We start from the raw sequence: 12,161 nt of genomic DNA, 5'->3' as shown, positions 1-12,161 counted from the left end.
TATTAGGAAATTGAACTTTTGGTGTTTTTTTCACCCATTTTTCTGTTTGGACTACACAAAAGCTCTAAGTTCATTTGTACCATTTATTCACTGGAATATTTGGTTAATGAAGAGACTGAAGCAAAAAAAGGTTGAGCCACCCCTTTCCCAATCCTTAGTGCCTTCCTTTAGGCTAAACTGACTGTATTGTTCTCATCTGGGTAAAGGGACACTGATGGTGTATCAGTTCAGTTCAGTCGCTTAGTCATGTCTGACTCTGCGACCCCATGGACTGCCGCACACCAGGTCTCACTGTCCATCACCAACTCCTGAGCTTACTCAAACTCATGTCCATTGAGTCGGTGATGCCATCCAGCCATCTCATCCTCTGATGGTGTATATTCCTCACTAAAAATTGTGTCAATAAGACATGCAACAGTGCCTGCAATAATCTAAACTGCTTGAGAAGATGCTTACTTTTTGTCTAATGATGATAATTTGTATTTGTGTATACCTTTATTTCTTTTTTAAATTGCAAATAAATAATGACTTCATCTAGGGAGACAGTAGTATCAAAGGAGAATGTGATCATATATGAATGCAGGTATGTTATTCACTGGAGGAATTGAGATCATTTGGGATATCTTAAATTTTGACTCTTTTTAGTATTTTATTATGCCAATAATTTCAAGTAGATCGGACTCTTTTCATTCTTTACAGAATACTTCGTCCTAACGTCTTCATTATTGCCATCACAGAATATAGTTACAGTCTCAAATCTAACAAAAACAGAAGTACCACACAGGATTGTATTAAATAAGAATAAGAAAGTGCTAAGTGGTGGACTGGGTTCATTCACTGATTAAATGACTTACTCCCAGAATTCAGCCTTCGGACTCTAATTCTTGCATCAGCAAAGTAGCAAATCACTTACTATGGACCTTGAAGTTTTCTTCAGCTTAATAGAACCACAAATTTTCACATATACCATGGATTTTCTGTAACGAATGTTATGCTAGTGATCTAAAACAGCCAAAGGTAAGCCTTTAGGAGATGCACTGTATATGCTTTTTTAAAATTTTCCAGTGGCAGTTCTAACATCCTTAAACCCTTGTTTTTCCCTCACTATGTAACTAGCAGCTGCATCAGTTATTTCATATCTCTGTTGAAGCAGTGCTGGACTCCCAGATACCCTCCTCTTTGGCAAGTAAAAAGAACATTATGCACTCTGAAGTATCTAATTTAGACACTATCTCCTTGTCTCCGGTTGAAGTTTTAAGCAAGTTGACCAAATTTTCTTTGTTTATTCACTTCCATTTTTAAAAAGTTATTTTGAAGAACGTTTTGGCCCTTCTTTTATGAAGATAAAAATATTAAGCTAATTTGATATTTCCCTTCGGCGCCGTTAAGAAAGTGAGTTTTCTTATTGTATCATCATTATATAAGACACCGAGAGCCATGTGTTGAGCCTTCTCCAGACTTTGGAAAATAATCTCTATTTCAGTCAGGATACAGTCTAGAATACAAAATTCTATTTTGTATTCACAATGGCACCCCACTCCAGTACTCTTGCCTGGAAAATCCCATGGATGGAGGAGCCTGGTAGGCTGCAGTCCATGGGGTCACGAAGAGTCAGACATGACTGAGCGACTTCACTTTCACTTTTCACTTTCATGCATTGGAGAAGGAAACGGCAACCCACTCCAGTGTTCTTGCCTGGAGAATCCCAGGGACGGGGGGGCCTGATGGGCTGCCGTCTATGGGGTCGCACAGAGTCGGACACGACTGAAGCGACTTAACAGCAGCAGCAACAGGGACTGGCACTTAGTATGTTCAGTAAATATTGCCTCCTATTAAAAGTTCCTAGAAAAGTCAAACCTAGTCTGTGGAGGGTTGAATGTGGGGTTAACTGAAAGAAGTATAGAGAATTTGGGGGGATAATGGAGTGCCCAGTAATGTATCTTGATTGTAGTGGTGGTCACTCCGGTATATAGATATCTCAAAATTCATTGACATGTATACTTAAATGAGTACATGTAAAAGTTTTATTGTATGCAAATTATGGCTCAATAAAATTGTTTGGTAGCCATTTAGTCTCTCACTTTTAACTAAAGAAAGAAAGTTCTGAGATTTTAGAAGCAACTAAAACTTAATTATTTAATATAGTTCTCTCATCTAACCAGTGAATATTGAGGCTCAGAAAAGTAAATGATTTATTCTAGGTCGCACAATTGTAGAAATGGCAAAACCGTTTTGAAACCACTTCTAGCTCCCAATCTAGTGTGCATTCCAGTTAGGTACTTGTGTTGTTACTTGCTAATTGAGGTCTTTCTGATTTTTTTTTTTTTTTTTTTTTGGCCACACACAAGGCTCAATCCAACCAACAATTGAACCTGGGCCCCCTGTAGTGGAAGTGCGGAGTCCTCTAACTACTGGACCACCAGGGAAGTCCCAGGGTCTTTCCTATTCTTAAACCTGATAAACAGTTTCTTAATCTTAGGTCTATTAATGGATTACAGGTAGACTCTATGAATTCCCTGGAATTATTTGTAAATTTTAGGGTAAATGTAAATTACATGCAAGACAGTTTACAGTTGTTTATTTTTCTGAGGAAATGATCTAGAAATTTCATTTGATTCAGAAATTGCTAACCTCTGCTCATGTGGTAGTGTTCTGCTGTTAGTGTGTTTAAGTTAGGTAGTTTCCAAAAGATGAAAGTCGCTCAGTGGTGTCCAGCTCTTTGTGTTCCCATGGACTGTAGCCTGCCAGGCTCCCATATCCATGGAATTCTCCAGGCAAGAATACTGGAGTGGGTAACCATTCCCTTCTCCAGGGAATCTTCCCAACCCAGGGATCGAACCTGGGTCTCCTGCATTGCAGGCAGATTCTTTACCATCTGAGCCACCAGGGAAGCCTCAGTTTCCAAAAGGTAAATTAGATGAATTTGCTTCTTTGTCACTGGATGGTATGTGCAAGTAGATTGAGTTTGTATCAGCCACAGCCTCAGAGGCATATTAGTAAATTATAAATTAGAATTGTAGCAACTGAACTAAGAATCTTTAGAGGTGATCTTTAAATAGAGAACTGGAAGAGGGCAGAAATCTGCCCACTGTTTACTCATAGTTCCATCAGCTGTAAAATGAGGGTGATACCATGATGGTGATCATTCAGTGAAACCATGTTTTAAAGAGTACAATTCAGGGCTTTCCTCATGGTTCACTGGTAAAGAATCCGCCTGCCAATGCAGGAGACCCAGGTTTGATAACTGATCCAGGAGTATCTCACATGCCAAGGAGCAGCTAGTCCCACAGCTAGTGTGCCACAACTGTTGAGCCTGTGCCCTAGAGCCCAGGTACCACAAGTCCTGAGCCCACACGCTGAAACTACTGAAACCCAAGTGCCCTAGACATTGTGTTCTGAAACAGAAGCCACAGCAATGAGAAGCCCCCGCCCTATAAATAGAGAAAGCTCACGAGCAGCCAACATAGACCCGGCACAGGCTAAGTACATAAATTAATTAAAAAAATAAATAAAAGTACAATACAGTTACCCTCTCTTTCCTCATCTACCCTACCTTCTCTTTTACATCCCATTCCCTTTTAGGAAGTCATCAATTTTCAGATTCTAGTATTTTTGTGAAAGGTGTACCTAAATAGTCTTTGGACTTCAGAAGAAGAGGCAGATGCATCGGGCTTTTAGTTAATATGGCCATCAAGATCAAGTGAGGACTTCCCTGGTGGCACAGTGGATGGGAATCTGCCTGCCAGTGCAAGGGAAACTGGTTTGATCCCTGGTCCTGAAGGATTCCACATGCTGTGAAGGGACTGAGCCTGTGAGCCACAGCTACCAAGCCCGCATACTACAGCTACTGAAGCCCACACACCTAGAGCTCCATAGCAAGAGAAGCCACTGCAAAGAGAAGCCTGCCCACTGCAACAAAGAGTAGCCCCTACTCACTATAACTAGGGGAAGCCCTTCAAAGCAACAAAGACCCAGTGCAGCCAAAAATAAATAAAATTAAAGATCTAGTGAGATGCTAGAGTTGTGCCTTGGGGTTTTATTCAGGGATGATGTACAAAGTATTTTATCAATTGTCCAGTAATATAAATTAATATGGAAATCAGTGCATAGTTCAAAATGTAAAAAGTAGGGAATGCCCTGGCAGTCCAGTGATTGGAAACCAGCAGTTTCACTTCCAGGTCCTAGATTCAATCCCTGGTCAGAGAACTAAAGATCCTGCAAGCCTCAGGGTCAAAAAAAAAAGGGTTGTAATATTTTTATTCTCCAAAAACCTAAATTTCCTTGTTTGTTACAAAATTATTTGTTGATATATTGGTAGAAGTAGGGAAGTGTGTGGGTGGGTGTTGGTGGCTAGCACTAGCTAAATTATGCCCATCTGAGCCTTGATTTGATATAGGGAATTATGTCAAACTATTTAATTGACCCTTCCCATTACAATGATGGTTATTAAGTACCTCAGATCTCATTAAGAAGAAAATTTCTCAATTTTGATATTGGGATCAATGATATTGGGTGCTGGTTGTTTATCAGATTCTGCTGAACTAACAACAGTAGTATTTTCATTTTTGTTTGCGGTTTTTATGTATTCCCTGTTTCTATTGTCACAGGGTCACAGGAAATAGTGTTTTTGGAGAGTTGTCTTTAGATTAGACCTGATCTTTAAGGAAGTAAGAAGCAGCATTCGCAAAGCAGTTAAGAGTATGGACTTTGCTGCCCGACCACCTGAATTCAAATCCTGAGCTTTGCCACTTAACTTTTAAGTAACTTCTCAGTTTCTTCATCTAAAAAAATGACTGTGATAATAAACATTTATTTAAGAAAGTGCCTAATAGAGTAAGCGCTATGTATGTGAACTCCTACTTTTAAAAAATAACTGTATTCATCCCATAACAAATAGGTATTCAGTGGGTTTAAACTAACTTCTGCTATTAAATCTGGGGCAGAATTCACCAGGGGTGATGAAAAGGAAAGTCCCTACCTCAGCTACTTTCTGGTACCAAACTGCCCTCACTGCCTCCTTCTCCTTGTTAGAGTGGGTGCAGAACTCCTCTCTAAGCTTGTACCTGAGGGCCACATTACTACCCACCTGACCTCCCAAGTCCTTCTAGAACTAACCCCCAAAAAAGATGTCCTTTTCGTCATAGGGCACTGGAATGCAAAAGTAGGAAAGCAAGAGACACCTGGAGTAACGGGCAGATTTGACCTTGGAGTACAGAATGAAGCAGGGCCAAGGCTAACAGTTTGGCCAAGAGAACGCACTGGTCATAGCAAACACCCTCTTCCAACAACACAAGAGAAGACTCTACACATGGTCAATAACGAAATCAGATTGATTATATTCTTTGCAGCCAAAGACGAAGAAGCTCTATACAGTCAGCAAAAACAAGACCTGGAGCTGACTGTGGCATAGATCATGAATTCCTTATTGCAAAATTCAGGCTTAAATTGAAGAAAGTAGGGAAAACCACTAGACCATTCAGGTATGACCTAAATCAAATCCCTTATGATTATACAGTGGAAGTGAGAAATAGATTCAAGGGATTAGATCTGATAGAGTGCCTGAAGAACTATGGACAGAGGTTCGTAACACTGTACAGGAGGCAGTGATCAAGACCACCCTCAAGAAAAAGAAATGGAAAAAGGCAAAATGGTTGTCTGAGGAGACCTTATAAATAGCTGAGGCAAGAAGAGAAGTACAAGGAAAAGGAGAAAAGGAAAGATATAAGCATCTGAATACAGAGTTCCAAAGAATAGCAAGGAGAGATAAGAAAGCCTTCCTTGGTGATCAGTGCAAAGAAATAAAGGAAAACAATAGAATGAGAAAGACTAGAGATTTCTTCAAGAAAAGTAGAGATACCAAGGGAACATTTCATGGAAAGTTGGGCACAATAAAGGACAGAAATGGTATGGACCTAACAGAAGCAGGGATATTAAGAGGTGGTAAGAATACACAGAAGAACTATTAAAAAAAGATCTTCATGATCCAGATAACCACAGTGGTGTGATCACTCACCTAGAGCCAGACATCCTGGAATGCAAAGTCAGGTGGGCCTTGGGAAGCATCACTACGAACAAAGCTAGTGGACGTGACAGAATTCCAGTTGAGCTATTTCAAATCCTAAATGATGATGCTGTCAAAGTGCTGCACTCAATATGCCAGCAAATTTGGAAAACTCAGCAGTGGCCACAGGACTGGAAAAGGTCAGTTTTCATATTCCAGTCCCGAAAAAGGGCAATTACAAAGAATGTTCAAACTACCCCACAATTGCACTCATCTCACATTCTAGCAAAGTAATACTCAAAATTCTCCAAGCCAGGCTTCAACAGTATGTGAACCGTGTGTGAGCTTCCAGATGTTCAAGCTGGATTTAGAAAAGACAGAGGAACCAGAGATCAAATTGCCAACATCTGCTGGATCATAGATAAAGCAGTAGAGTTCCAGAAAAACATCTACTGCTTTATTGATTACGCCAAAGCCTTTGACTGTGTGGATTACAACAAACTGGAAAATTCTTCAAGAGATGGGAATACCAGACCACCTGACCTGCCTCCTGAGAAATCTATATGCAGGCCAAGAAGCAACAGTTAGAACCAGACATGGAACAACAGACTGATTCCAAATTGGGAAAGGAGTACGTCAAGACTGCATATTGTCACCCTGCTTATCTAACTTATGTGCAGAGTACATCATGCAAAATGCCGGGCTGGATGAAGCACAAGCTGGAATGAAAATTGCTGGGAGAAATATCAATAATCTCAGATATGCATATGACCCCACCCTTATGGTAGAAAGTGAAGAGGAACTTAAAGAGCCTCTTGATGATAGTGACAAAAGAGAGTGAAAAAGCTGGCTTAAAACTCAACATTCAGAAAACGAAGTTCATGGCATCCAGTCCCATCACTTCATGGCAAATAGATGGGGAAACAATGGAAACAGTGACAGACTTTATTTCGGGGGGAGCTCCAAAATCACTGCAGATGGTGACTGCAGCCATGAAATTAAGACACTTGCTCCTCGGAAGAAAAGCTATGACCAACCTAGAGAGCATATTATAAAGCAGAGACATAACTTTGCCAACAAAGGTCCATCTAGTCAAATCTATGGTTTTTCCAGTAGTTATGTATGGATGTGAGAGCTGGCCTGTGAAGAAAGCTGAGCACTGAAGAATTGATGCTTTTGAACTGTGGTGTTGGAGGGGACTCTTGAGAGTCCCTTGGACTGCAAGGAGATCCAACCCGTCCATCCTAAAGGAAATCAATCCTGAATATTCATTGGAAGGACTGTTGCTGAAGCTGAAACTCTAATACTTTGGCCACCTGATGCGAAGAACTGACTCATTGGAAAGACTCTGATGCTGGGAGAAATTGAATGCAGGAGGAGAAGGGGATGACAGAGGATGAGATGGTTGGATGACATCACCGACTCAGTGGACATGAGTTTGAGCAAGCCCTGGGAATTGGTGATGTCCAGGGAAGCCTGGTGTGCTGCAGTCCATGGGATCACAAAGGGTTGGACATGACTGAGCAACTGAACTGACTGACCTCCCTAGCTCTCTTAGAACCAGAGTCTCATAGAGGCTAAAATTTCCACGAGTAGTTTCAAAAGGTGGAGTATTACTGGCAGCCAGTGGTCATGGCCGTAGGGAGCACCAGACATTGGCCCTTTAGAGTGCCAATATCACTCCAGGGGCACAGTCTTCTCTGTTGGAGTCAAACCAGCTCTAGAAATGGGAATATGTGGAGACCAGGCCTACAGTCCCAAATCCATTATATGCTAGCTGGTACCTACCATTGCAGCCTGGTGGTGTTCACCTAGAGTTCCCCGGGATGGGATAGGGTATAGGAGTGCTGGATACAAGTCATAGGTTGACTCTGGAGAGGAGGGTGGAGCTTACTGATGGTAGTATCTGGATGGCAGGCCTCTAAGAGTGAGTAATGACTAATCAGGATAGATGCTATATTGCTAGAACGTTGTCGTGGGGCCCTCTTTAGGATTGTAGGTCGTCCAAGGGATTCTGGGCAGGAAACCCAAAGCTACAATTTTAGCCCTTGTTTTCACTGAGCTTTTAAGGTGATGTAATACTCTAAATAAATATACCCTATCTTCTGGTGGAATTACATTTCCAAAAATAATTTTTAAAGTTGAAGGCCTATCTGTGGCAGCATAGAAAAGGCAGATGCATGGAACATACTGTTATTGCTATTGGGAATGGGGATCAGAAAACTACCCTATTCTACATCATTTAGGAACCTCATGTTTTCTTGAGCATCACTGATGGGAATTACAAAACAGCTTTTAGCAGATTACTCTGAGACACTTAAGGAGGACTTAAGTTGCACGGTATATAGTCCATTTAGCAGAACACTTTGTGGTTCACTCTAGCACACAAGAGAAATGATAAACATTAAGCTGAAAGCTTCTAATCGAGCTTCTAATTGTAGAAGGTGATCGTTCAGCTTGAGTAGAGTAAATGTGAGTACTCCTCAAAGTCCACCTTAGACTTCATTCTGTTTTTCAGCGAAGACAGTTGTGCTTTGTGTTCCTCATCTTTATATCATGTGGGATGGGTCTATCATTATTCTATCACACTAAGGTGTTATGGGAACAAATAAATACTGTAAGAAGCTGTGTAATATGGTTCAAGAAAGATGAGAATATGCAACTTTGTACTTGGGTGAACTGAGCAAGTTGATTCCTCTGAGCATTCGTAGTCTAATCTACAAGTGTAGATCTCTTTTCTATCTACCTACTCTGTTAATCCTCATGGTTGCGGGGTGCAGGGAATGAAGTGAAACAATATTGGGCTAGGGATAGAAATAGCTATGAATTTGTTAGGACTTCAGAGCCTAAAGTAGCAATGGTAATCATTTTTCTAGTCTTTCATCTTACTTTCCAGGTAAGAATAATTAAGGAACTTAACCAAGCCTGTTTGAAAATGTGAAGAATTATAGAAGTGCTCAAATTTTTATTGGAATATTGAGATTCTTTATAGCACAGTAATGAAAGATTCTTTATATAGTTTATACATGAGTAAGAAGTGAGTAAATCTCCAAGGGATGGAGGTACAGTCTGTATAAGAATCATTAGAGGAGGGAGCTTTTCCAAATTATGTAAGTTTTCTCCTTAATGGAGGGGGATGCTGGAGTTACTGGGGAATGAAGAGCAGTAGGGGGGTGACTTTTTTTTTCAAACACCATGATAGTCACATGGTTAAAAAAATTTAAACTGTATGTAAAAGATTTTATTGTGTACAATAAGAAAAATAAGATTTTATTGTGTACAATAAAAATAAGTCTCCCATATAGATTCTAACCTTAAAGGTAACTACTGTTAGCAGTTTTTTATGTGTCCTTCTAGAAATGTTGTATGTAAATATATAAGAATACATGTGTGTGTTAATGAAAGCATGTAAGCTATTTTACACTCTGTTTTTTTTGCTTCTTATTTAGTATCCGCACAGTATAGAGATAACTTTTTTAAAGGGCTATGTAGTATTCCAAATAAAGATGTACCCATACATATTTAACCAGTTCTTTTTTGATAGATGTTTATAGATTTCAAGTTTTCTGCTTTTAAAATAGTACAACAGTAAACATTCTGATACGTCTTCAGTACAACCCAAGTATACCTGTAGGGTAAATGTCTAAATATGGTATTATTAAGGAGTGTGTGTTTTATTGAATTAGTTTACATCAAATATATGTTTCTAGAAAAGATGCCCTGTTATTTACAAAAAATATATTCCCTCTAAAGGATACAGCAGAGTTAGACTTGGTTTGATGCTAATGAAACTCACATGTTTACTTTTACTTTTCTTATTTTCACTTGAAGCCTGTGCCTACTGCACTGGCTCAGGTGGATAGAGAAAAGATCTATCAGTGGATCAACGAGCTATCCAGTCCTGAGACGAGGGAAAATGCTTTACTGGAATTAAGTAAGAAGCGAGAATCTGTTCCTGACCTTGCACCCATGCTGTGGCATTCATTTGGTACTATTGCAGCACTTTTACAGGTGGGTGTATATATCCATGAGTTGCATTTCATTCCTAATTATCGCAAATGTATCTCTCTGCCTTTGTACAAATGATTTTGAAAACTTTGGTAGTTTTTTTTTTTAAGCGTTAACATTTGTAAGAATCTTGTTTTAGAAAAATCTAAGATACTCATTAAAATGAAATTCTTGGATTCTACCCAGGAGATTTGATTTATTTAGTCTAAAATGAAAAATCTGTATTTTTAACAAGCAGCTCCTGCTCCCAGATGATTTTTATGTAGGTGATGTAAGAACTGCACTTTGAGAAACACAGCTTTAGGAGTACTGTAAAATAATACTGTATGACCAGGTGGACTGAGGATGGTGGTGGGGAGAGAGGTATAAGAACTGAAAGGTATATTCTGGGTAAAGAAAATGCTAGAGTAAAGATATAACAGCCATAGGAGTAAAGGTGGGTATTCTTGTACATTAAAGAATAAATAACTAATATTTGATTCTGACTAGAACAGTCATTTCCGGGGAATAAATTGATATGATGTAGTCCTAAGAACCAAGATGTGATCATCTTCTAAAATATTGTCCACATTCCTAATAATTAGATTAATTTTTAAAATCTGTTGAGTAAATTCATATTCTATGTATACTGCATATACCCAGGAAACTAGTCTTTCTTATGTGTAAAAATTTTACAGTTAAGATAAATGGAATTGTGTTCAGCAAATCATCACCTTTTGACAGAGAATACGTATGTTCTCTGCTGTTTGTACATATCCCCACACATATACGCACTTTCTTATCTCCCCCTTTTTGCACTTGCTGCATGACCAAACAGAAACTTTATGAGTTAAAGTGGTTGATTTACTGACATTTTCTGGCTAACTGTCTCATCACTACAACCTAAATAGGGTGTTGACAAAGATGGGGGAAGGGGAGTCCCTCAAGTGAAAGCCTCCACAGATGATACAGAATATAGGGAAAAGTATGGGTAACCACAGTTGCCTCCTTAGAAGTCTTCCTAGGGATAATATGTTTCAAATAGTCTCAGTCAGGTATATTTGTGATGAAAGGAATATTGTTTATTTCTGCCCCCTCTTTGATGGTTCTGTTCTTATTGGGTATACAGAATTAAAATTGTTGGCTTTCATACCATGGGAATTAAAGTTATTCCGTGCTCATATGGTGTTGATTTCCATTTTTTAGGAAATTGTAAATATTTATCCATCTATCAACCCACCCACCTTGACAGCACACCAGTCTAACAGAGTTTGCAATGCTCTAGCATTACTGCAGTGTGTGGCGTCACACCCAGAAACCAGGTAAATACTTTGGATGGATGTGTGGGTAGAGGTTTGTATTGAATGTGGTCCTAAAACTTCTGAATGATGAGAGGAGGGGCTTGCAGGAGGGTGCACCTGTGTTGGTATGGTTCTTTAGGATTCCTACTTTTTTTTTTCCTGAAGAATTTCTGGTTTCTAATTTCACCAAATTTTGGTGTAGTGGCAATATGGTATTGTTTAACATGTTATGTGTTTTTTTTTTTTTTACTTGAAGGATAATTGCTTTACAGTTTGTGTTGGTTTCTGCCTAACATCAACATGAATCAACCATAGTAACATGTTCTTTTACAATTGATTTTTTAAATTGTGGTAAAATATAAATAACATAAAATATATCATTTGAACCATTTTATTTTTATTTATTCATCTATTTTTGGCTGTGTTGGGTTTAGTTGCAACATGCAAGATTTTCATTGTGGCTTGCAGGCTTCTCTCTAGTTGTGGCATATAGGCTCAATGGTTGTGGCACATGAGCCCAATTGTCCTGCAGCATGTGGTATCTTACTTCCCCAACCAGGAATCAAACCCACATCCCCTGCATTGCAAGGCAGATTCTTAACCACTGGACCACTAGGGAAGTCCCGATTTTAAGTGTTCAGTTCAGTAGTTTTAAATTCGTTAATAATGTGCCACTGTCCCAGCATCCATTTCTGTAGTTCTCTTCATCCTGTAAAACTGAAACTCTATACCCATTAAACATTAACTTCCCATCCCCCTGTCCCCTAGCTCCTGGCAACCACTGTCCTCCTTTCTATGATTTTGACTATTCTGAATACCTCATTATAAATGGAGTCATATAGTATTTGCCTTTTTGTGACTGGTTTATTTCA

General features: G+C 39.3%; 1 protein-coding gene across 2 annotated transcripts in view; it reads left to right on the top strand.

Moving 5' to 3' along the window:
• CNOT9 (CCR4-NOT transcription complex subunit 9) overlaps nt 1-12,161 on the top strand; it is a 30,888-nt gene that overhangs the window by 2,098 nt on the left and 16,629 nt on the right. For both annotated transcript variants that reach the window (XM_005889654.3, XM_070386733.1), the window contains 2 exons: nt 9,833-10,012; nt 11,195-11,310. In XM_005889654.3, the coding sequence (XP_005889716.1) occupies nt 9,833-10,012; nt 11,195-11,310 (296 nt within the window). The remainder of the gene's footprint in view (nt 1-9,832; nt 10,013-11,194; nt 11,311-12,161) is intronic.

This window comes from Bos mutus, chromosome 2, assembly GCF_027580195.1.
Source record: "Bos mutus isolate GX-2022 chromosome 2, NWIPB_WYAK_1.1, whole genome shotgun sequence".
NCBI lineage: Eukaryota > Metazoa > Chordata > Mammalia > Artiodactyla > Bovidae > Bos > Bos mutus.
Note: the sequence above shows the minus strand (reverse complement) of the source record. Positions and strands in the feature narration are given on the sequence as shown.